At 37.8% G+C, this 27068-nt stretch overlaps 1 protein-coding gene across 4 annotated transcripts in view; it reads right to left on the reverse strand.

Moving 5' to 3' along the window:
- Positions 1 to 27068, reverse strand: part of LDAH (lipid droplet associated hydrolase) — a 133981-nt gene that overhangs the window by 13476 nt on the left and 93437 nt on the right. For 3 of the 4 annotated variants that reach the window (XM_017526551.2, XM_017526537.2, XM_037737628.1), the window contains exon 6: positions 11955 to 12037. The exons of the other annotated variant lie outside the window; for it this stretch is intronic. In XM_017526551.2, the coding sequence (XP_017382040.1) occupies positions 11955 to 12037 (83 nt within the window). The remainder of the gene's footprint in view (positions 1 to 11954; positions 12038 to 27068) is intronic. 4 annotated transcript variants of the gene reach the window in all.

Consider the following 27068-nt stretch of genomic DNA (forward strand, 5'->3'; position numbering starts at 1 on the left):
CTAGGATCCTCACTCCAGCGCAAGCTACAGTGTGAAGTCCTATGATAACTGTAACACGGCAGTCAGCTCAAACGAAAGCCATATAGAAAAGGCATCACCTAATATAGTCTCCTGGACAAAAAGAGCGTCACTACATGCACCCGCTGTTGCTTTCTGCCTGACATTTCAGACTGTTTCCATGAAGAATGTACCATTAACTTTTCTGTGATGCAATTACAATTTGAAATGTTTCCAATGAGAAGTCCAGCTTGATGAGCCCTCAGCACTGAGTAAGCGCCATCCCCATGCATATGGTTAAGGCAGTGAGTTGAACAGGGATGACTGACATGGATTAAGGGACCTGACACCCACCTCGGCATATCAAGAGACAAATATGTTCAAGTAATTATGGGGCACACGCTGTCCAAGGCATGTGCTAGGAACCTCAACAAAAAATAGTGTCAGTGTTCAATACAGCAGAACAGTGAGGAATCTAGACCTCTCATGTGCTTATCGGATTTTATTTCTGGATTCTCTACAAACAGTAACCATATGAAGCGGGCCTCATTGGTTAAATGCCTAATTGATGATGGGGGTGGGCTCACGTTTATTAAAATTTTATTTTCTTTTACAAGTTCTTCTTCAGGCTATATTCTCTAAAGGGCTTCCTATGAGTCTTGGCTTACAAGTAAAACATGTGGTTATCTAATGCCTTTGTATAACCTGGCTTGAGATACTTCCTTTTCCCTATAAATTATAAATTACAGGCAATAGATCTGACTAGAGGACTCTGCACCTGCAACCCTGAACAGGAAAATGAGAAAGTATGGAGTATGTGGTGCCACTGGTGGGGTGTGGGGGAGGAGGGGTGAAGTAGAAAGAAAGAGAAATAACTGGACACGAAAACACAGTGGTTAAGAGTGCAAGTCTTATAATGTTGATGTAAAACTGAATCGCAATGCACCATGATGAACTGATGGGCCAAGAGTAAGGGCCGGACTCCGTGCTGAGTAAGCATTTTCTATATATTTTCTCATTGTATCCTCACAACAATACTCTAAGGAAAGTCTTGTATCCCACTTTTACAGAAATGGAAATTGAGGCTTAGCAAGATTAACTTGGTTATTTCAAGCAATGTGTAAGTTGAAGAGCTGGGCTACAAATCCAGAGACAACATTTCTTACCTGTACCTTTTACTACTGCTTACAATTCCAGTAAATAGACCCATGCTATAAAAACACAAAACCTGACAACTGGCAGGTCTTAAACTGGATATGAAAACTAACAATGTGAGAGTTGTCAACAGGAGCGAACCTAGCCACCTTTATTTTTATTTACTTATTTATTTTGAGACAGTCTTACTCTGGGCCCAGCCTAGAGTGCAGTGGTGTGATCTCAGCTCACTGCAACTTCGATCTTCTGAGCTCAAGTGGCCGTCACACCTCAGCTTCCAGAGTGGCTGGAAGAACAAGCACATGCCACCATGCCCAGCTAATTTTTAAATTTTTTTTTTGTAGAGATGAGGTCTCCCTATCTCGCCCAGGCTGGTCTCCAACTCCTGGGCTCAAGTGATCCACCCACCTCAGCCTCACAAAGTACTGGAATTACGGGCATGAGCCAAGGCACCCAGCCTTTCCAACTACCTTTTCTGAAAGCCTTCTCACAATCTATGTAGCTCTTCTGAGGCACTGTGTGTCATGGGGGTGATAACCGCAGTGAAAGTATTGGAATTGTTAACAAAGAATAGCAGGCAATCAGCAGGATGTTTATATTCAAAGGTTTAGAAGAAAATAAATTATTTCCTGTAGTTTATTCTCCTTAGCACTTGTTTTGGTACTCATGAGAGTTGATAAAAACTATACATTATTGAGTATAGTTTTTGGAAACAATCTGTTTCCAAATTGTCATGTTAAGTAACCTATTGATTTTTTTTCTTATTAAGCACAAAATTTAACTTTTTCAGTTCTAGATTTTGATTCTCCAGGACCACACTTTAGCTTTTCCTCGTGTGTTTTCTGCAGGAAAGTGGATTTATGGTGACTACAATCTCTGTGCTTATAGATGAACTTCCCTTTAACTCTTCAGTGTATGCCTGAGGAGACATGTCCCCCCTAAAATATCCCTGCAAGTTGCAGTGGCTTGTCCCCTCATCTGTCTTTTCTCATGTGTTTTTTTTTTTCACCTTTTGGGGGGCGATCTACAAACAGGTACTTTTGGACAGTGAATTGCTGAAGCTGATAGAGTCAAATGAGTTCCACCAAAAATGACTCTGAATCCATCCCATATCTGGTACTGGGCTAAGTGGCAGACCTTCAGAAGTGTGTAAGATGGTTGCTGCCCTGGAGCAGCTCACAGACTAGGGGAGAGAACAGGCCTATATAAACTGGCTGTCAAACACAACAGGTAGACAGGGGTATAGACAAAGCACTACAGGACTCCAAAGCAGGAAAACCCAATTTCTGCCCTGAGGGCGTGAACGTGAACAAAGCTTTGTTTTAGTATACATTTGGAGTTGCGGGCTTTTATGCATTACTAATAGAAGATTTATTGTAAGAACAAAGAAATATTAGAAAGCATCTTATGATTTAGCTAGTAACTGACAAAATTCACTTTCAATGACATAGCAACATCTTAAAATAATAAAAAATTTAAAAGCCACACATAGAAATCTCTACCTCAATTATTTCTCTCTATTCAACAGGACAGTACTAAAATTACAGTACAGGCATTATAGGAATAAAAGGTCTCATAAAACGAAAGTTTTGCGCATACACATGCAAAACAAATATATATATTTGTTGTTGTTGTTAACCTTAAGGATAAACTGAATTGTAGAAGCTCTTTAAAACATAATTCACCATGAAGTCAAGTTTGGTACAAAGATCTTATCAATACAATGTGAAATGTTTCCAATGAGAAGTCCAGCTTTATGAGCCCTTGGCATGGACTACTTTGGACAGTCAATTTGTGGGCTGCCTGTTTTGTGATATAGTGCAGGCCTGAGCAGGGTGGTAAATGGCATTTCTGCAGGTGTCATGCTGAGAGTGAAAGGGCTTCTCATAATGTCTTTATATCACAGTGTGGTAAATAATTTTGTTTATATTATGCTAAAGTAATCTGTGGAACTACTCAAGCTCCTTATGCAGCCAGGAAGAGCATAGTGCAGTGAGTGCAGCGTTAAGACTGTACAGGTCCTTGAGCCATATCCACCTGGAGGGAATCTTGGTTCTGCCATGTATTGGTGCTGTGAGCCTAGACCAGGAACTTCGCCTCCCTGTGCCTGCTTACTCATCTGTAAAGTAAGACAGAACGAGTTACCAGTGGGCTAGTGCTGGGGACTAGAAAACAAAGTGTATCAAGTGCTTTACACATAGCAAGCACTCTTAAAGGCTGCTGCTTTACAGGTGAGGACAAAGGGAGCTCCTCGATATAGACTGGGCAATGGTGGGGTGGGGTGGGAGCTGTGCCCTGGTCAAGGAAAAAGAATCCACATGACCTTAAATTCACCTTTGAGAAAATATATTCTCTTCTGATAAGTTGCTTTTGACACAGCCAGGCTCAGAAAATATATAAGTATTAAAAATTTTTTTAAAAATCTAAAACAAAGTTGTTTTACCATATACTTACTCATTATCTAAAAAATGTATATGTCATATTCTCCAGACATGATTGTGGAGAAAGACAGATGGGGTAGAAGACATAAGTCGCTAACCAAATAACCAGTGAAGCACATCCCCTATCCTCAAGCTGCCACTAACAGTCAGCTCCCAGAGTGGATTCTCTATTTCTACTTTTATAATAAAACCTACTTTTACTCATAAAGGAGACCTGAAGCCTAAGCTACAGTGCCCTGTGGCTATCCTTGGTTGAGCATCTTCCAAATGAAGAAAAGCACTGACATTCTGGGAGCTACTTTTCTTCCTGGTGGGCTCACAGGGTGAGCTGAGCTCTTGCAGCAATGAAGGTAATGCCCACCTCTTTTCGGAGTGATGCAAGGCTTTTTGTTAGCACTTCAGAGACAGCTGTAGCTCCCTGGCAGCTTACACTGCGTGGCAGGGCAACCAGGAAGCCAGCACCAGAGACGGTGACCAGAGAGGAGTGGTGCAGGTGCTCAGAGAGACCTATCTGCTCAGACTTTGTTTCAGAGATCTAAGAAAAATGATGTCATTCCTGCTTTCTCCAGGTTTTCTTTCCTTCTTTGATTGATAATTACTATTACAAAGTTAGTTACAGCCTAGTTATGCTTCTAAGTACTTTAAAAAGACTATTTGCCTAACTGTTCCTCCTCTCACATCCCCCTTTTCAGGTATTTTCATTGTGTTAATAAAAGGTGTTAGCAATACTTTGATTGATAACTTCTTTGATTGATAATTCTTTGATTGATAATTCCCACTAGACTAGGTTTTCGCTTGTTTCATTGTTTTTGAAAAAAGTAAAAGGTCAGACATAAAGCAGTCGGTTGCTTACCAAGGGATTAAATGAGTACCTACACATATAGGCCCCCTACTTCCCACCTAGGGCCCCCTTCCCTGCTTTCATCTCCCTGTTTTCATCCCCTACCAGCTTTCCCAGGCTCAGGATAGAAACTGTTAGGTCCTCCAAAGCATGTCCATTTCTGGGGAGAGTCCAGACAGTCTCAGTGACAGCAGCAGGCTTCCACCTCTCCCCTCCCCTCAGAGTCAAAGACACGTAAGCCCGAACCTTGCAATGTTAAAGGAAACGGATTCTGTGATACAAGCATCTCCTTTCAGTTACTTAAAAATCTTATTCCTGTTGGGGACACAGGCAGCTGCAAAGTGTCAACATTTCACAGCAGTCTTCCTGAGCCCCCGTTTTTAGGAATTTGCAGAATTGCTAAAGAAAGGTAGATGGTTTAGGAACTTTAATTTTTCCATTTACCTTGTTTCCTCTCTTCCGTTATTTCTAAGTGGCTCAATTACCATTCTTGAGAAAATGAGAACTGAAATCTCCAAAGATTTTTTAGAAGTGGCTGAGGATGGAGGTGAAAACACAATACTTCCTGCCCACGAACCTGCTTCTCTCTGCAGGCACCCAGGGGAGTGGCGGGAATGGGAGCGCCAAAGGAGCAGGAGTAGGTCCCACGGGGCACTGCGTGGCTCGCTCTCCAGTAGCTGGAACAACCATCTGTGTATCCAGTGGTGTGCAGAGCAGCACTCTCTCCTTTCTGTGTGGCTAACAGGTAAAGGGCCAGGATGCACTCCCTCCCACATACAAGCCACGAGGCCACAGAGTGACTGGCGTGTCTCTTTCTTACGTGGGACTGCAGTGAGAAGCTAACCCAGGGCCTCTGCTTTCCTCTGGCAAGGCCCTCTGGCACAGTAAGAGGCTCTGGGAGCCAGTCTCTCCTCCTGTGTTTCTGTCTTTCCCTGGATCTATGCCCCAAGAAGTGGGCAGATGTACTGGAACGGTTTTACTCAACTGAGAGAAAGGCCAGGTCCAGTTCATCAGACTTGTCTGCACTAGAATAATGGGCCCAAGTCTTGGTCAACATTAAGTACTATTGTGTTTTCTCTCATTATGGCTCCTATACAACAGCTCCTTGAGGTATCTTATGGGGAGTGGTGGCTGTTATTTAAAATGGCATTGGGCATTCCAGGGTCTCTTGGCCACACAGTCAGTATCGCGAACACCTTTTATTAACACAATGAAAATACCAGAAAAGGGGGATGTGAGAGGAGGAACAGTTAGGCAAACAGTCTTTTTAAAGGACTTAGAAGCATAACTAGGCTATAACTAACTTTGTAATAGTAATAATAAACATTTATTGAATGCTTAGTGCATGCCAGACTCTCTGATAAGGTCTGAATTACAGGGTATGAATTATAGCATAGTTTTGGAATAGCTGTATGAGGCTAGATACTATTACTAAACCATTTTACTGATGAACAAAGAAGGCACAGTGAAGTCTGGTAACTTAAGCAAAGTCATGAGCAAGGGTGGATCTGGTGTTTGAAGCTCAGCTGGGACTCCGGGAGCCCGGTTCTCCAGCACGTTCACCTCCCCTCGGTCACCAGGCTCCACTGGAGAACTCCAGGGTGTGTTAACACAATTGCCCAAATAAAGCTTTCAAGGGCAAAATGATTGGGATAAAAACAAACCTATCTATTTTCAGGATGATTATGACATTCTGGACAGGCTTCAAATTAAACAGGCAGAACTAAAACAATCTGTTTCAGAATACTGAGGCTTGGTGGAAAGGCAGGCCTGGTGAGCTGGTCCAGGGAGCACTTCCTATGCTGCACCAGGCAGGATGTGTGCATGTCAGAAGGATTTGCATGCCCCCATCTGCAAATAACTGCACAAGGTTTGCTCCCAAAGGCAACATACACCTCTGGGCTAAGGCAGGTTAAGAGGGATGGGGAGAGAGCAATAGCAGAGGAGTTCCTGTTCTTGAGGACACTTGCCCCTCTCCCAAGCCACACTGTAGCCCAGGCCTGGCCCTCTGGGGGCAGGGGCAGCACCACCTTGCAGGCAGCCCCTCCGCCACTGCCTGCTTTCATCTGAAAGCTGCACTCCATGTGTTCTCTCTGGAACCATTTCAGATTCCTACTGACTGATAGTGATGCTCAGATTCAGTCTGGCAGTAGCACACACCAGCTGTTTCCATAAGCCTGGGCCAAACGTGGTCACGGCAGTTTAGAATTTCCCCCATAAGTGGGTTTGAAATGAAAACTTCAAGTTTATAAACCAAACCTGAGTTTACTTTTCAATGAATGAGACATGCATCCCTTATGGCTTAGAATAGTGACAGAACAAGGGAGTGCTGACCCCTTATTTGCCTCCGACACACCAGGTGCCTCATAAAGCAGAGTACTCCAGAGGCTTCCAGACAAACTGGGATTGGGGTGGTGAAAATGCACAGCTGATTCTCTTCCCTTGGTTTATTTCATCCTGGTTCTCATTCCCACTCTTTTTACCTCCCCTTCCATCTTGTTCATTCATTGGCTCCACGTCTTCCTCCCAATCCTTAGAGCTGGGTTCGATCAATCATTAAAAGTCTTCTTTCCTTGTTCTGTGCACTTCTTTAGGCTGCTACTACCCAAGTTCTTGGCTTTCAGTATAGCCTCATCACTCCCCAACCACCAGTCAGCCCCAAATGCTTTTCTAAGCTTCATACCCACACATCCATACCCATACACAGATCCACTTGCATGTCCCACACGCATCTCGAATAAAAGTACCAAAAGGAGGCTAGGCGCGGTGGCTCAAGCCTATAATCCCAGCACTTTGGGAGGCCGAGGCGGGCGGATCACGAGGTCAAGAGATCGAGACCATCCTGGTCAACATGGTGAAACCCTGTCTCTACTAAAACTACAAAAAATTAGCTGGGCATGGTGGTGCGTGCCTGTAATCCCAGCTACTCAGGAGGCTGAGGCAGAATTGCCTGAACCCAGGAGGCGGAGGTTGCGGTGAGCCGAGATCGCGCCATTGCACTCCAGCCTGGGTAACAAGAGCGAAACTCTGTCTCAAAAAAAAAAAAAAAAAAAGTACCAAAAGGAACCACCTGTTCAGCCATCTCCCACAACTTGCTGCTGCTTCTCCTCCCATCTTCCCTATTTTATTACAAAGTCCAGATACACATAAATCATCTTAGATTCCTCCAGCTCCATTCCCTGATATCCTGTTAGTACTGGGTACCTTTGATTCTACCTCCTAAATCTTTCCGTCCTCAATCCCAATGCCTTAGTTCTTATAAAAGCCTTGTAAACAGGCTCCCCAACTCATGTTTCGTCCTTTCCTAGTATTAAATCACACATTTTCCCCCAAAATAATCCCTCTCATTTGTTAATCTCCCTACATTCCTAGGGTTAACTAATATGGACTGGTTGTTCATAGCTGGCAAACATTCTGATTGGTCAGTGGCTAAATCACATGGTTGTCAAATGTTTTGACTGTTACCCTGTTACCCCCATGATTAAACCCTTTAATAGCTCCCCAAAACAGTCTCTTTAGTGCAGCATATCATGTCTTGTTTGCCAGCCAGTGCCTAAGCCACAACATCATGCTACCTAACCTTTTCTAGTTCCTCTAAGGCAGGACTTCTTTGTTTGCAGTGTACAGGTCCAGGGCCTTGGTGGACGGGGGGTTATGTAAATTTGAAAAAAAATTTACATGTTTATTTTTGTTAATCTCTAACCAAAATTTAGTATTTCCTTCTGTTATGAATACAGGCAACAAGCCATAGTATTAGTAATGCCTGTATTTTGTCACCTATAAAAATGGTATTTTCAAATCACACTAACTTGCTCAAGGTGACTAAAAAATTATACTCATCATTACAAATTGAAAATAGTAATTCTGACTGCTATTATAGCTCATTATCCAACGATTGCTTTCTTTTGTAATCTTGTGTATTTGTTTTATGCACTTAAAAACATCACTGTGAGTAGAATCCAAAAGATTTACAAGAGAGCAAAAGAGATATGTGGCACAAAACAGGTTTAGAATCCACACTCTAATTAATGGCTTCCCTATCTATATATCTGTCTAGCACTTATTTATTGACTGTTTACCAGGTATGAATTATGCTAGGCCCTAGGGGATATCAAGAGGAGGAAGAAACAGTTCCTTACCTTAAAGTGGGGAAAGGCAAAGGTTGATTGTTTAAATGCTATGTGATAAATGCAGTATGATAACTTTACATAGGGAGTGACATCTAACCAAAACCCAAGACTGGGAAGGCCTCTTGGAAATGACATTGGACAAGGAGAATTTAGTCAGATGACAAAATAACCTATAGGATGGGCATGGTGGCTCACACCTGTAATCCTAGCACTTTGGGAGGCTAAGGCGGGTGACTAACGAGGTCAGGAGTTTAAGACCAGCCTGGCCAACTTGTAAAACCCCACCTCTACTAAAAATACAAAACAATTAGCTGGGTGTGGTAGTGGGTACCTGTAATCCCAGCTACTCAGGAGGCTGAAGCAAGAGAATCACTTGAACCTGGGAGGTGGAGGTTGCAGTGAGCCAGTATTGTGCCACTGCACTCTAGCCCAGGAAATGGTGCAAGACTCTGTCTCAAAAAAAGAAATGAGAAAATAACCTATGATGTCATAAACTGTGGTATATTCCTTTAGAAACAACTATGAGTCTGTAATATTTGCTTCAGGAAAGAAAAATTATTTTAATAAAATTAATTACTTTATTTTAATAAAACAAATTACTTTATTTTAGGCCCAATACTGTGTATAAAATGACTAGACCTTGGAAGGAGGACAATCAGCCCAAGAGATCTTTTAAAGCTAAAAATGCCCATTTACCTCAAGCATATTAAAAACTCTTTTCTTGTGTCCAGTGGATATACAGTGGTAGAAAATTTGGATTTAGAACCAAAGACTGCAGGTTATGGTATCACAGTTGTCTCGGGGAGGAGAAAGAAGTAGAAAGCTGTCTGCATGATACGGTAGAAAGCTTTATTTTTAGACTATCCTGTGGCATCCTGGCTGGATGGCACAAAGATATATTTTTCAGAACTATTTTTAGTTGAATAACTTGAGATATAGGAAATTATTTTTCAACAAAATGTGTGGCTCGATGACTATTCACACTGGACAGTCCTGGATAGGTATGACGTTTCTGAATGCCTTTGTTTGGGTGGAAATGGGAAAGAGTATCATCGATTAAGATACCTAAACTAGGAATACTTCTAATCCTGGACACTGGTTTTAGTTTGCCTAGTTATCAGTGGTGTTTGGAAGGCAGGAGGTGATGCGCACTATCTTCCTAGAACTATGTGCACTTTTAAGTTTCCTTATTTTCTCAAGCAGACTGGGACACATGTTGATTCAACTTTTACCAATATTAAATTACAGCATGTTTCCTCTTTTTATTACAGAAACAAAAAGTTGCAATAAACTTCCTGTCTCTCTGTACCTAGTTTCACTTAGGAATTGTAATTGTATTATACTAGTGGAGAGCTTGAATTTTGCTGGTAGAAAGGATAATGAACCAACTGCAAGGTAGTTTTGCATGATTAAATGAAACAATGCCTTGTTTCCTCATATTCTACAAGTACATTTAACACTATATCAAAAACAAAATTATTGCCTGGAGTTGGAAAAGTTTATTTCTGTGACTGTGTGTTAATACTAACCTTGAAATGTCTACCATCTACCATTAAACCCCCGTATTTCCCCATAAAAGTTTCAGTAAACTTACAGTCCTGACACAATTACCATGAACAGCCCTCTATCTGGGAATGATTACACTTGCATATGGATTTAACTTAGGACAGGAATAAGTTAGCACCTTTCTTTGACCTTTTTCTAAGCACAACACACAAGCAGAATCCAGAAATGATGAGTATTTTACAGCAGCTGGCTTCCACAGGTGGTAAGGCAGGCTCTGACACATGATGGGTCTAGTCACTCAGCAAGTGTGAATTTTGGAAGGGAGCATCTGCCAGTCTTATTATTAACTGAGAGTTGAGCTGTTTTTATGAACTCCCAACCTGGAAGAACTTAAATGCATTTTTGAAACAGATTCACTTATAGTTTAAACGAAAAATAAAATACTGTTTTTCTTGTATTTTCACATTGCTCAATGACTGGAAGTAGCTGAAAGCCCTGGGGAGAGGTCCACCAGAGGCCCCAGCACTCTCCCTTCGGCTAGTGAGGGCTTCCTTCTGGTTTCCAAATTTCAATCTCTAGCCAATTGCTATTTTGGAAATATAATGACCACTACAGCCATGAGACAAAGACACACTGGCATTTTCAAAAGTCCTCTCCTGGTGAATATTTTCAATATTCTGAAAAAAAATTTTTTAAGAACATATCCATTTCTTGCTTTAAGATAATTGTATTGGGAAGTTATGGAATTATGAATTAACACTGTAGGAAAGTTTAAGTCAAATGTATCAAGGTTTATAAAGACATTCTAAGTCCAGCGGGTTATCTCATATCTCACTTGTGGATTATAGGTTCCTGAGCCCTATAAGAGTTTGCCACTCAGCGGGGATCAGTTCAGCAGGTATCAGAGTTTGGCACCAATTGTAAAGTGCAAGATCAGTGCTGTCCAACCAAAGTATAAAGCAAGGTACACATGTAATTTTAAAATTTCCTAGTAAAGATGTTTAAAAAAGTATAAAGAAATAGGTGAAATTACTTTTAATAATATGTTTTACTTAATCCACTCTATGTAAGGTAGTATCATTTCAACAGATAATCAATATAAAAATTAATGAAATATTTTGCTTTTGGGGGGTACTAAGCTTTTGAAATCCATGTGTGTTTTACACTCATGGTGCATCTCAATTCAGGCTAGCCACAAATAACCACATGTGGCTAGAATATTAGACAGTATAGCTCTATCCTACTTAGAATGGACAGCCAGACAAATGATGCCACAGGAGTACCACAGTCACCCAAATTCCAAGGTGACCTTAGACATATACTAAACCATAGTCTTATCTTATGGTTTCAGAGATTGGTGCTTCCAAATGTGTTTGTGCCAAGATTCTAGTATTTGCAGGATAACTCCCAAATGGTGAATATTTCAGAAAACTGGTCTTAAGGTCAGAGCAGGACATTCCTACTCTAATACATTAGAGAATAAGAAAGACAGGCTCAGTAGTCATGAGGTCATATAATATATAATGTAAGTTATTTTCCGCTGTTTATATTCCAATATAATTTATTTATTCTGTAAACATTATTGAGTCTTCTCAATAGAAGACCTAGAGAGGCTAAAATGCATTGACAAAATAGAAAACTATTGATTCTAAAATTAATTCAAAAACAGGTGGTAAGATATATTTAAGTTACTATGCAATCAGCTTTACTGTTCTCTATGCAGCTTTCAAGGATAATTATAATTTTAACTGGAAGTAGAACTCTACGTCATTCTACAAACCCTTAAAGTCTTACAGATTCTAACTAGTTCTAGTCCTTTGCCCTCAGTAAAAGTCTCTGCCCATGTATGTATTACTTATCCCCTTGCAGCACTAAAGTGATTACCTTACATAAATGCTTCTTTATGGCTTCGTCATCCCTCTTCACCACCTCCATCATTTCTTGGCCCCCAAGGTAGGCAGCATTAGCTACATTTAAAAAATAAAAAGTCAAACATTTAGAATACACAGAACAAACACAAATTTCAAATTAATTTTAGTAAATTCATGTTCCTCCTTTCTTTTGGCATATGCTATCTGATGAGAGATACTGGTGAGGCCAAGAGAGGACTGTGAGTCAGGCAATATGCCCACAGTCTCTGGAAACAAGAGCATTTACTTTAAAAGAACCTTCTTCCAACCTCATCTGACTTCTCCATAGCAAACGTTCAATGGTTCCACAGCCCAATGTCAGACACCACAGCAGATGATGTGTGTAATTGTACCAGACCAATATGTGCTATTTCAATTTAAGACTTAGAAGCACAAATTGCTACCAATAAATCATGTATGCCAAGAAAATGCAAACAGTTATTAACATGAAAGCACACTGGATTTAAAAAAAATAAAACAAAGGAATATTTATTTTTAAAAATACGTTTGAAGATCTCCAGGGGTTTTCAGTAAGGGTTGGTCCCATTATATTGGCTGCAAAATCAGCTAAGTGATGCTCACTTTCAAGATGTCAAATACCTAGGGAAAAGGAAGAAAGCCAGGGGTAACATGAATAAATGTGGCTTTCTTGTACTGGGAAGAAAATTTTCATTCAATGCTTGTGCCTTCAATTCCATGTTGGCTGGCATTACTACTATCTTGCTTTCTTCTTTGCCAGCATCTGCTTGGTATATGCCCTTCCCTTCATTTTCAATCTTTTGTCATTTTGTTTTAAGTGTGTGTCTTGAAATCATGTAAGCTGACTTCTTTAAAAATATAGTTTGAAAGTCTCTGTTTCTTAAATAGAGAGACTAAACATATTCACATATATTGAGATCGGAGCTATTTGGTCTGACCACAGTCATCTTGTTTTATATACCCTACGCTTTCTTGTTATTTCTGACTCTTATCTTTAGTGTGAATGATGAGTTTTCCTCCTCACCCAGGCTTTAACAAATTTCTTTTCATTAACAATCTGAAAGCATAAATTCCATTTTTATTTATTTAGTGGTTAGCCTTACCCCAAAACTGCAAACTTACATTTTCTCTTGCTGTCTGAAATCATTCATCTAAACAAGGCAGGCCCTTAGATACTACACTTTCCCCACGCCTTCCTCCCATCCTGCCTCCATCCCTGTTGCTTCAATTATCTAGAATTTTAGTTCCAGATTATTAGTATTATTGAGATGGAGTTTTGTTCTTTGTTGCCCAGGCTGGAGTGCAATGGTGCGACCCTGGCTCACTGCAGCCTCCACCTCCTGGGTTCAAGTGATTCTCCCATCTCAGCCTTTCAAGTAGCTGGGACTACAGGTGCTCACCACCACACCCAGCTCATTTTGTATTTTTAGTAGAGACAGGGTTTCGCCATGTTGGTCAGGCTGGTCTCGAACTCCTGACCTCAAGTGATCTGCCCACCTCAGCCTCCCAAGTGCTGATAGTTTCAGTTTTATAAAGCTAACACACACACACACACATACATAATTTCATATCAAATATCACAGAAATGCCTGCAGTGCAAAACTATAGTTTCCTTTTCCATCATTTCCCACTTCTAGACCCGTTTCCTAGAGGAAGCATCTCTTAACTCTTTTAGCTGTTCTTCCAACAGTTTTTACCAAACCTCCAAACATTTATGACCATCTTGCCATTGCTCGATAACTTATTCATTACCCTTGCTGAGCTGCAATGAGAGATGAGGGTTTAGCTCACTTTTACAGCCCTACCATTCCTTCCTGTTTAATTCTTCTATTCTTACTAATATACTTATGATTTTACTTCTAAATATTGTTCACTGCTGAGCCAAGCAGACTTCCATTCTTAAAAGTTAAGTCTCTGTCCTCCAATACTTGTTTTTGTTAGTTACCCCCTCCTTTTTTTTTTTTCTAACTCTACTCAATCGAAATTTTTCTGAGTCAATTCTTCCTGGAGACTTCCTTTCCTGGACCCTTAGACCTTCTGCTCTAACCTGGAACTGGACCTCTGTCAACTTAGAATTTCCCTTCACTGCTTTCTTGGGTTGTTCCCATAGTTTTCTAAGTCCCAGTTAATTAACTCATTCATTTGTTTGTTCATTCAAAGATGACTGAGCACCTACTTACTTTATGCCAGGCATTATTTTAGCCACTGGAGATAGAGAAACAAGTAAGACAGAAAAACTATTCTTGAGCTTATATTTTAGTGTTGGGATGACAGATGGTGAGAAAGTGCTATGGAAAAAAATAAAATCAGCTCAGCAGATAAGTCTGTGCAGTGACAGTGGTGGCCTATTTTATGTAAAGTGCACCAAAAAGGCCTCCCTGATAAGGGGATGTGTGAATAGCGAGAGACCTGAATGAAATGAGAAAATGGACCATGCAGATACTTGGGTTAGCAGCACTCTAGACAGAGAAGGGGATAGGAGATGTTCCCTTAAATATAGCCATGATGTAATACGAAAAAGTGGCACTTTATTTTTTATTTATTTTTGAGACAGTCTGGCTCTCGGCTCACTGCAATCGCCGCCTCCTATGTTCAAGTGATTCTCCTGCCTCAGCCTTCCAAGTAGCTGGTACTACAGGCGCGTGCCACCACGCCCAGTTAGTTTTTGTATTTTTAGTAGAGGCAGTGTTTCACCATGCTGGCCAAGACGGTGTCGATTTCTTGACCTCATGATCTGCCTGCCTCGGCCTCCCAAAGTGCTGGAATTATAGGCATGAGCCACCGCGCCCGGCCAAAAGTGGCACCTTCATCATTCTTGTCTGTCTGTGATATTAGCATGAATACATATATAAGTAAATATTCTGCATTTTCTTGGCCTAATCTCCTAAATCAGGACAGGATATTTAGTCACAGCTAAGACTCTAAGTCCTGGTTCCAAAATCAGAGCTGTTTTTGTTTTACTATATTTCAGGGAACTTAAAAGGACCAAATACATCAAAGCAACAGGGATTTGGTTAATACATTATGGTCTATTCACTAAATTAATTATTCTATAACCTATTAAATATTATCCTGCAGGATATATAATGTCAAATACATATTTAAAAATAATAGTAACTGACAAAAAGCAAACCACAAAATAGTACAGTATGATCCCACTGTTATAAAGATACATATGTGTATGGTACAGATTTATTTGAAAAGATAAACAAAATAATAACACGTTATCTCTGGTTGATGGAATCCCAGGTGACCTGCCTGTCCTTTCTTCTCTCACTTCCCTGCCTCCCTTCCAATAGGTTATAGTTTCTTTCTTTGTACATGGTTTTGTCTTTCCTAGAATTATTTATTGCCTTTATTTGTTTTCTTTTTTCATGGGTAGACAATGAAAATTCCCTACTTTCTTAAAAATGTATCAGATTTTATTCCCAAATGTGCAAACACATCCAATAATTCCTTTATTCCATCCCTTCCCCCCCGCACAGAGCCTTCCATTCTTCTGATCCAATCTTGGACTGGTTGTTCTCCAGGCCTGCTACATAGCTGTCATCCTTGGACCTCCCTTTACCACTTCTCTGGACTGGATTCCCTATTTTATGGATTCTGTTCATGACTTTCTCTTTCTTGGTTTATTCCCTTACTTTACTGAAGCACATTTTCCAGTAACTAATAAAAAGATATACAGGAATTTTTATAAATGTTTACATATCTAATTTTTGTTTCTTTTTCCACATGAATCACATAGTATGGCTGCATATAGAATTTTAGGCTGAAAAAGGCTTACCCTCCAAATTTATTATCTTCTAGCATCCAAGGTTAATGATTTCAATTCTAATTTCTTGGAATGTGACTACTTTCCTTTGCCCTACCCCTATCCCATCTCCTTATCCTCAGGCTCAGCTCTCTTAGCTCTAGAATCCTTAAGTTTCATAAGAATATGCCCTAATACAAATCCTCTGTTCCTTAATTGGACTGGAAATCCAGTAGGCCCATTCACTGTTTGGACTTACCAACTTTCGTTCTGGAATATTTTCTTTTATTATTTCTTTGATAATTTATTTCACTGTTTTCTCCATCCTCTCTTTCTGGAACTCCTACTAGTAGGATACTGGATTTCTTAGATTAATCCTCTAAGTCATATTTTTCTTCTATAGCCCTTCTCTTTTTCAATTTGTATTACTTTCTAAGAGATTTCAACTTTTTCTTCTGTGTTGAATTCTCTATTGAATTTTTATTTTGGCTGTGAACATTTCAATTTCCAAGAATATTTTCTTGCTCTCTTTCCTTTTTTATAGCATTCTTTGTTTCATAGATGTTATATCATCTTTCTGAGGTTAGAGGGCGTTTCATAATGAAAGTTTTTTTTCCCTTTTTCCTGTCATGGTATTCTTTCTTTCCTGACCTCCCCTCCCCCAAGTCTGTATTTCTGTTTTGGTCTCTCTTTTATATTGAGGAATGTCTGATATACTTGCACTGTATAAAGCCATGTTCTCTAAAAGTTGTGTCTGATGCCCTCATCTGTATTTATTAGCTGTGAACTCATGAAGAAAGGCTGTTTTGCCAATTTGAGAAGTTTTCATTTAAGATACTTGTCAGAGGAAAGGCCATGTTTTCCTATTAGGATATTTGTTTTCTATTTTCTTTTTGATAACCTTGGCTTCTATATCCTATAAAGTTCAGGAAAATAATTTCTTCATGCCTTCTCCTTTAGCCTTGACTTTCTGAGAGTTCAGATTCTATGTTCCTGGATGTGAGATACCTTCTTTGCTTATGGGAAGAAGAATGTTGTTCCTTTTAGATGCAGTCAGAATGACCTGCTTCTTTCCTGTTACAGCAGGCCCTGATAAATAGCCATGCACTTACCCGCTTTCCTGTGTAATGTGGCTATCACTGAGTTTGATATGGACAGTTCAGCCCCAGCTAAGATTCTAATTTCTTGATACCGTGTTTCAAAGGCACTTTGTCTGCAGTGTAGCCAAGACTGGTGGACAAGACTTGTTTCCCCATCTTCCCTGCAGACATAGTAGGTTTGAGTTCTCTCTTGCTACCATGAGACTGAGTACTGTGTCCCAAGGAGTGAAAGCAGAAGTGCTTTCCTGTACATGACAGAATAACCCCAAGTGGCAAGCCTTGTTAGGCACAAGAGTGACTCATGTGCTCCATGTTTTCTTAGTTGGGATCTTTCTCATTGTAATTCAGAGCACCTGAAATTCAACACAGACCACTCTAACCATCAATCAATAAAGCATAAAGAGTAGATTTACCTTTCCAGATTCCTTCACAGAGATTACAGTTGTAAATTATGTTCACAATCAAGGTATCTCAATTTCTGTTTTTTTTGTATATATAGTAATTTTAACAGAAACACAAAATGTCTATAGAACAACACATTCCTACTTAGCCCTTGTAAAAAATGCCATTATAGACAGTCTGGAACTCACAAAAGTTGCAAAAGTTCAACTCTAGGCCACTTGTGTTGAATCTGGTACTTGTTTCACCATGGAAAAAATACTGTATGAGATGACAAGCTTGCCTGGGTTCTTTAAGGGGCCTAGCTGAATGAATTTGGTATGCAGGAGTGTAAGATCCACAGGAATGATGTGGTGATGTCTGAGAATGAAATGGCAGATTAGGGCCAGATCATGAAGGACTGCGAATGTCAGACTCATCAATCTGCTGCAAATTTTTCCTCAGGCACTGGTGACCTACTGAAAGTTTTTGAGCAGGAAAAAGCACAAGTGACAGAAGAAAAAATAAATTAGACTTCATCAAAACTGACACCTTCTGTGCTTTAAAGGACACCATCAAGAAAGTAAAAAGACAACCTACAGAATGAGAAAAGATCATATGTCTAATAAGGATCTATAGCCATAAAATAGAAAAAAAACCTCTTACAAATCAATAATAAAGAAAATCTGATTAAAAATCGGCAAAGGATTGCAACAGACATTTCTAATTATCTTCTAAAGGTGATATACAGGTTGAGTATTCCTAATGTAAACATACAAAATCTGAAATCTTCCAAAATTCAATTTTTGGAGTGCTAACATGATGCTACAAGTGGAAAATTTCACACACAACCTTACGTGATAGGTTGCAGTCAAAACGTTTTTCATGAACAAAATTATTAAAAATATTATGCAAAGTTTTCTTTAGTCTATGCACATGAGGTATATATAAAATATAAGTAAATTCTGTGTTTAGATTTGGTCCCATTCCCAAAGTATCTCATTATGTATATGCAAATATTCCCAAATCTAAAAAACTCCCAAATCCAAAACACTTCTGGTCCCAAGCATTTCAGATAAGGGATACTCAGTCTGTACAAATGGCCAATAAGCATGTGAAAAGATGTTCAACATCATTAGTCATCAGGGAAATACAATCAAAACCACAATGAGATACTACTTCACTAGGATGGTTATAATAAAAAAGGCAAACAATAACCACTGTTAAGATGTGGAGAAATTATAACCCTCATACCTTCTTGGTAGAATTGTAAATTCGTACAGGAATTTTGGAAAACTGTTTGGCAGTTCCCTAAAACGTTAAATATAGAGTTACCATATACCCAGCAATTCCACTTGTAGACAAGAGAATTAGAAATGTAAGTCTACAAAAAACTTGTACATGAATGTTCACAGCAGTATTATTCATAATAGCCAAAGACTGCAAATAATCTGCATGTCCATCAATTGATAAACAGAAAGACAAAATATGGTAAAATCATACGATGAAATATTATTCATTAATAAAAACTAGTGAAGTACTGACACATGCTAAAACATGAATAAACCCTGAAAACATTAGGTTAAGTGAAAGAAGCAAGTCGCAACCCAACATATCAAACTTTGTGGGATGGGGCCAAAGCTGTAGTTATAGAGAAATTTATAGCACTAAAAACTTCTATTAAAAAATCAATTATTTTAGCCTCTATTGCAAGAAACTAGAAAGAGAAGAGCAATTAACTTTGAAGTAGGCAGGAAATAAAGTTTATACCAGAAATTAGTGACATTGAAACCAATAAAATAATCAAGAAAATAAATGAAACTAAAAGATGGTTCTTCAATAAGACAATAAAATTGGTCTCTAACCAGATTAGGGACTAGGGAAAAAATCCTAAACCCTAATCCTAATCCTGATTAGGGAAAAATGTGAGAAGACAAAAGGTAATAAGATATTATCAATATCAGGAAAGAGAGAGGTGATATCTCTCCAAATTCCAGATATTAAAAGGATAATCAGATAATTCTGTGAACAACTTTATGTTATGAATGTAAACACCTTGGATGAAATGGACAAAGTCTGCACAAAGACAAAACTGTTAAGCTTACTCAAAAGGAAATAGATACTCTGAACAGGCTTATATATATTAAAGAAATTGAATTTGTAATTTAAAATCTAACAGCTAGCAAGAAAACAGGGACCTCAGTGTAAAGCCACACAAAGTGAATGTCTGGCCAACAATCTGAGCAAATTCAGAAGTGGATTTTTTTTTCCGCCAGAACCTCCAGACAAGAAGAGCCTGACTGACCACTTGATTTCAGCATGAACTTTTATCTACATACTGTGAGTTAATAAAAAGGTGTTGTTTTAAGATACTAAGCTTGTGATGATTTTTTACACAGCAATAGAAAAGGAATAAATGGTCTTTTCACTAAATGATGATGGATCAACTCGATATTACTATGAAGAAGAAAACACAAATTTGATTTCTACCTCCAACTTTACATAAAAATCAATTGTAGCTGGCTGTAGGTCACAATGTAAAAGGCAAAATAATTCACTTTATAGAAGATAACATAGAATATTTCACGACTTGGGGTAGGAAAAGATTCCTTTAGTAGGACACTACAACACTACCCATAAAGATCGTTAAATTAAATTACATTAAAATTAGAATTTTTTTTTCTAGCAGAAAGACATTAAGAGAGTAAAGAGACAATCTACAGAGTGGAAGAAGATGTGTGCCACATGTCAAAGGTACTGGCATCTGGAATGTATCTTAAAACTTCTACAAACCAATAACAGAAAGGATGGCAAGCAAACATCAAGATGGGCCATAGACATGAGCAGAAATTTCAGAAGTTAGTCAAATTATGAAAAGGTACTCAACCTCATTAGTTAATCATGGAAATAGAAATTTTAAAATCTGAAACTCTTCCAATATTATATATGCTGGAGTGCCAAATAGACTCACAGACAAATTGATTACCACAAGAACAGGCCAATCTTTGATTTATATGCTTTTCTGCCTCTAGAAAAGAAAAACATTATCAAATTTAAAAGTAAATTCTTTTATTATTTTTTATGACATCAGAAATTCAAAATATGGGTGGAGAAGGGAGCTTATGTGTATTTTTTTGATTATCTTGTTTTTGTGATCAAAATTAGGGTGCTCTCAATTGCATGTGTGTGTGTATGTGAGTTTTCAGACAAGGTCTCACTGTTACCCAAGCTGGAGTGTGGTGGCAAAATCACAGATCACTGCAGCCTTGACCTACTTGGCTCCAGTGATCTTCCCACCTTAGCCTTAGATTAGCTGGAACTACAGGAGTGCTTACAAAAACATTAGATTAGCTGGCTAATCTCAGTTATAAATAACTTATAACAATAAAATGTTTTTGTAAGCCTCATAGTAACCCAAAGCAAAAACCTATAATATTATAAAAATCAAAAGCAATGAATTAAAACACACTACCAGAGAAAATCACAGCCAAAAACGAAGAGGGTAAGAAAGGAAGCACTGAGAAAACAAATAAAATGGCAGTACTAAGTCCTTACCTACCAACAATAACATTGAATGTAAATCAACTAAATTCTCTAATTAAGACATTGAGTGGCTGAATGAACTAAAAAACAAGACCCAACTATATGCTGCCTACAAGAAACTTATCTTGCCTATAAAAACATCCAGAGAATAAAAGTGAAGGGATGGAAAAAGATATTCCATGCAAATGGAACTTCAAAAAGAGCAGGAATAGCTATGCTTATAGCACATAAAATAGACTTTAAGTCAAAACCAATAAAAAGGACAAAGAAGGCCATTATATAATGATAAAGGGATCAATTCAGCAAGAGGATATTACATTAATAAATATACATGTACCTAATATCAGAATACCCAAATATATAAACCAATATTAATAAACATAAAGAGATAGGCTGAAATACAGTAATAGTAGGGGACTTTAACACCTCACTTTTGGCAACAGACAGATTATCCAGGCAGAAAATTAACAAAGAAACATTGCAGTTAAACTACACTCTAGACCAAATGAAACTAACAGACATTTATGAACATTTCATCCAACTACTGCAAAACACACATTTTTCTCATCAGTGCATGGAACATTCTCCAGCATAGGGCATATGTTAGGTCACCAAAAAGTCTCAACAAATTTAAAACAGTAGAAATCATATTAAGTATCTTTTCGGACCATAATGGAATAAAACCAGAATGTTTGCAAAGAGGAACTTTGAAAACTGTACAAATACATGGAAATGAAACAACATGCTTCTAAATGACCAATAAGTCAATGAAGAAATTAAGAGAGAAGTTTTTTAAAAACTCTTAAAACCAATGAAAATGGAAACATAATATACCAGAACCTATGGGATACAGCTTGTAGTAAGAGGGAAGTTTACAGCAATAAATGCCTATTTCAAAAAAATAAAAAGACTTCAAATAAATAACCTAATGATACACTTCAAGCAGCTAGAAAAGTAAGCAAATCAAACCTAAAATTAGTAGAATAAAAGAAATAATAAAGATCAGAACAGATAATAACAGAAATAAATAACATTGAAACTAAAAAAACACAAAAGATCAATTTTTAAAAAAGTTGTTTTTTAAAAAAAGACAATACCAACACACTGAAAAACCCAAATAAATAAAATCAGAGACAAAAAAGAAAACATTATAACGGGTACCACAGAAATAGAAAGGCTCACTAGCAACTGCTATGAACAACTGCATTTCAACAAATTAGAAAACCTACAAGTAATGGATAAATTCCTGGAAAAATACAATCTACTAAAATTAAAACATAAAGAAAGAGAAAAAAAGACAAATAATGAGTAAGAAGATCTAAGCAATAATAAGAAGTCTCCCATGAAAGAAAAGCCCAGGACCTGATAGATACACTGCTGAATTCTACCAAATATCTAAAGAAGAACTAATAACAATTCTACTCACACTACTTCAAAAAAACTGAAGCGGAGGGAATATTTCCAAATTCATTCTATGAGGCCAGCATTACCATGATACCAAGACCAGACAAGAACATAACAGAAAACTACAGGCCAATATACTTGATAAGTATATGCAAAAATCCTCGACAAAATACTAGCAAACGAATTCAATAACACATTAAAAAGATCACCATGATCATGTGGAATTTGTCCCAGAGATGCACAGATGGTTCGGCATATACAAATCAATAAACATGATACATTATATCAATAGAATCAAGAACAGAAACCATATGACTGTTTCAATACATGCTGAAAAAGTGTTTGATAAAGTTCAACATCCCTCCATAACAAAAACTCTCAACAAACTGGGTATGGAAAGAACCTCCCTCAATACCGTAAGAGCAATATATGATAGACTCACAGCTAAGATCACACTGAACAGTGAACAATTCAACATCTTTCCACTAACATCTAACAAGACTAGAATGCCCATTTCCACTGCTTCAACTCAACATAGTATTAGAAGTCTTAGGAAGAGCAATTAGGCAAGAGAAAGAAACAAAGGGTATCCAAATTGGAAAGGAAGAAATCAAATTAACCTTGTTTGCAGATGACGTGATCTTATATTCAGTAAAAGCTAAAGATTCCATCAAAAGGCTCTTAGAACTGATACAATCAGTAAAGTTGCAGGATACAAAATCAACATACAGAAATCAGCCGTGTTTATATATGTTTACAGTGATCAATCTGAAAAAGAAATTAAGAAAGCAATCCTATTTACAATAGCTACTAAAAAAATACCTAGCAATACATTTAACCAAAAAAGTAAATTTAACAAAAAAAGCTTTCCTTTATAAGGAAAATTATTAAACATCAATGAAAGACATTGAAAGGACACACACACAAATGAAAAAATATGCCATGCTCATGGACTGGAAGGGTTGAAATTGTTGAAATGTCTGTATGACCCAAAGCAATCTACGTATTCAATGCAATCTCTATCAAAACACTAATGACATGCTTCACAGAAATGGGAAAAACAATCCTAAAATTTGTATGGAACCCCAAAAGATGCCGAATTGGTAAGGAATTCTGAGGAGAGAGAAAAAAAAAATCAAAGCTGGAAGCATCATAATACCTGACTTTAAATCATGCTACAAAGCTATAGTAATTAAATCAACATGATACTGGCATAAAAGTACACAACAAACCAATGGAATGAAACAGAGAACTCAGAAATAAATCCATATACTTACAGCCAACTTGTTTTCAACAAAGACACTAAGAACACACACTGGGGAAAGGACAGTCTCTCTAATAAACATTATTGAAACTAGATACCCACATGCAGAAGAATGAAGCTAGATCAATCCTATCTTTTATCACATACAAAAATCAACTCAAATGGATTGAAGACTTAAATAAGACCTGAAACTATGGAACTACTAAAAGAAAACATTGGGGAAAAATGCTACAGGACATTGGTCTGGGCAAAAGTATTTCTCGGATAAGACCTCAAAAACACAGGCAGCAAAAGCAAAAACTAGACAAATGGGTTTACACCAAGCTAAAAAGCTGCATATAGAAAAGGAAACAGTCAACGCAGTGAAGAAACAGTCTACAGCACGGGAGAAAATATTTGCAAACTATCCATCTGACAAGGGATTAATAACCAGGATATTTAAGGAACTCAAACAACTCAATAGCATGATGACAAATAATCTGAATAAACATTTCTCAAAGGAAGACATACAAGTGGCCAATAAGTACATAAAAAATGCTCAGAATCACTATCAGGAAAATGCAAATAAAAACCAAGACTACAAATTGGGTTCACTGTATACTGCTTGCATGATGGGTGGATCAAAATCTCACAAATCACCACTAGATAACTTACTCATGTAACCAAATACCACCTGTTCTCCAAAACCTATGGAAATAAAAAATTTAAAAAAACCTCACATTTAGGTATCATCTGACCCCAGTTAGAGTGACTACTAAGAAAACGACAGAAAAATAACAAATGTTGGTGAGGATGCAGAGAAAAAGGAATACTTGTAAACTGTTTGGAATGTAAAGAAGTACAGCCATTATGGAAAACAGCATACAGTTTCCTCAAAAAACTAAAACTAGAACTCCATATAGTTCAGCAGTCCCACTGATGGGTATACATCCAAAAGAGAGGAAATCAGTGTATCAAAGAGATACCTGTATTCCCATGTTTATTGCATCACTCACTGTTCACAGCATCCAAGATACTAATGAATCTAAGTGTTATAAATAGGTGAATGGATAAAGAAAATGTGATATATACACATAATGGAATATTATTCAGCCACAAAAAAATGAAATCCTGTCATTTGCAGCAAAATGGATGGGACTGGAGGTTATTATGTTAAGTGAAAACCAGGCAAAGAAAGACAAATACTGCATGCTCTTATTCCTACATGGGAGCTAAAAAGTAAATCTTACGGGCATGGTGGCTTACGCCTGTAATCCTAGCACTTAGGGAGGCCGAGGCAGGCAGATCACCTGAGGTCAGGAGTTCGAGACCACCCTGACTAACGTGGTGAAATCCCATCTCTACTAAAAATACAAAAATCAGCCGAGCATGGTGGTATGCGCTTGTAATCTCAGCTACTTGTCGGCGGGTGGGACAGGAGAACTGCTTGAACCCAGGAGATGGGGTTTGTGGGGAGCCGAGATTGCGCCACTGCACTCCAGTCTGGGGGACACAGTGAGACTCCATCTCAAAAAAAAAAAAAAAAGTGAATCTCACAGAGGTACACAGTAGAAAGTTCATTACCAGAGGCTTGGAAAGGAAGCGGCATGGAAAAGATGAAGAGAAATTGGTTAATGGGTATAAAAATAGAATCAGATGTAAGAAATAAGTTCCTGTATTTGATAATGCAGTGGAAAAATTATAGTTAACAATACTTTATTGTATTTTTCAAAACAGCTAGAACTGTATGTTCTCAAGACAAAGATAAATATTTCAAGTGATGGATACCCCATTTAACCTCATCTGATCATAACACAGTGTATACACGTAGTCAAATGTCACATGTACCCCAAAATATATACAACTATTAGGTAATCAATGAAAAAGAACCATCTCAAAAATATTTTTAAAAAAACCATAATACAATCAGATGGCACGATATACCTACCAGATTGACCAAAAGTACTAAACATAGCAAAAACAAAAGATACGACACCAAGTATTGGTGAGAAAATGAAGCAACATAGACTCTATATATTGCTGGTGGGAGTATACACTGGTACAACCACTTTGGAAACCATTTAGTATTGTCTCCTGAAGCTAAACATATGCATACCACATGAACTCTGCATTTCCTCCTCTAGATGGACCCAAGAGAAATATGTGCTTAAGTTCACTGAAAGCCAGGCATAAAAATGTTCTTGACAGTATTATTTTCAGTAGTACCACATTGGCAACAACCCAAGTACTCATCAACTGTAGAATAAATAAATTCACTGTAGTGCATTGATCCAATGGAAAATTATTTAGTAATGAAAATGAAATAATTAAAGCTGTAAGCAACATTACATATGCAATGTTGACTAAGAGAAGTCGGACACAAACAAGTATATATTATATAATTCCAGTTATTTAAAGTTGAAAACCAGGCACATCTAGATGTTAGTAGTTACATTTGGGAAAATGGAGTACGTGAGATGGGCAGAAACAGAAGGGAGTCTTCTGAGACTCTGGCAGTGGTTATTCTTGAGTGGGTGGTAGTTAATGGAAGTTTGTTTTGTGATAATTCATGAAGGGATACATTTATATTTTAAGTACTTTTTATCATTCTTAAAAAAGAACTTAAAAATTCAAATAATTTGTAAGGAGTCTTATTTCTGAAAGTAAATTTTTTCATCAGGGAATGTACTCCATTCCACCTTTATTTCTACCCTTATTTTTTCTTGGTAATTTCCCATCTAAGTATACTTTTTTTTTTTTTTTTTTTTTTTTTTAAAATAGAACATCGGCTTCTTTTCCAGTAATTGCTCCAAGGAAGCCATCTTTGTCATTCCTCAGAAATGCTCATAATACAACATAGTGGTCAGAAATAATAATACCAAATAGAAATGTAATTTCCTAAGTGGAAAACACATTTCTCTTGGCAATGATTGTCAACAGCATTCCTGGAAATCCAGCAGAACTCAGAGTTTCAAGTACTACAGTGAAGGAAATGTCTAGTAGCAGTAGTAATGGAAACAAAAACATGAAGAAAAGGGAATGATTTGGAAGAATGTTAATTCTTTATTTTTTTGCTCCATTACAAATCTTAATACAGGCATAAAAAAGACTCACTGAAGACTCTAACCTTGTTTACTAACATTATTTTCTAAGATTTGCTTAGTCTCCGAATATTACTACAGGACCTTAATTTAGACTGGTTAAAAGGTTTGAAATCGCTGAGTGAGGGCTAAAGCTGAAAGACCAACAGGGAATTCATCTCACAGGTCAAATGTTATCACCCAATTCTCCAAGTACACATAATCCATAACTGAAGGCTGCCTTCTAATTGCCTATCCTGGTGCCATTTTGTCTGTCTGAAAAACTCCCAGCTCTTCTTCAAGTCCAAATTCATTCATCTTCTCCTCTATTACTTATCTAGGTATTAATAGAACTGATCTCTCCTTTCTCATTACCATCCATACCTTGTATCTGATTTATGGTAGCCCTTACTATGATATATTAAGATTCTTCATATTTTTTCTCTCCTACCTCACTGTAAGTAATTTACAGGCAGGAACTATATTTCATTAACTATTCTCTCCAGTGCTTATCTGAACACTTAGCTCGCGGCAGATATCAGTAAGGAAGGATTGTTAAATAAATGGGAAGAGACTGACAGAGAAAGTTACTTAGCTAGTGTTTTGGAAA

This window comes from Cebus imitator, unplaced genomic scaffold (assembly GCF_001604975.1).
Source record: "Cebus imitator isolate Cc_AM_T3 unplaced genomic scaffold, Cebus_imitator-1.0 Scaffold1, whole genome shotgun sequence".
NCBI lineage: Eukaryota > Metazoa > Chordata > Mammalia > Primates > Cebidae > Cebus > Cebus imitator.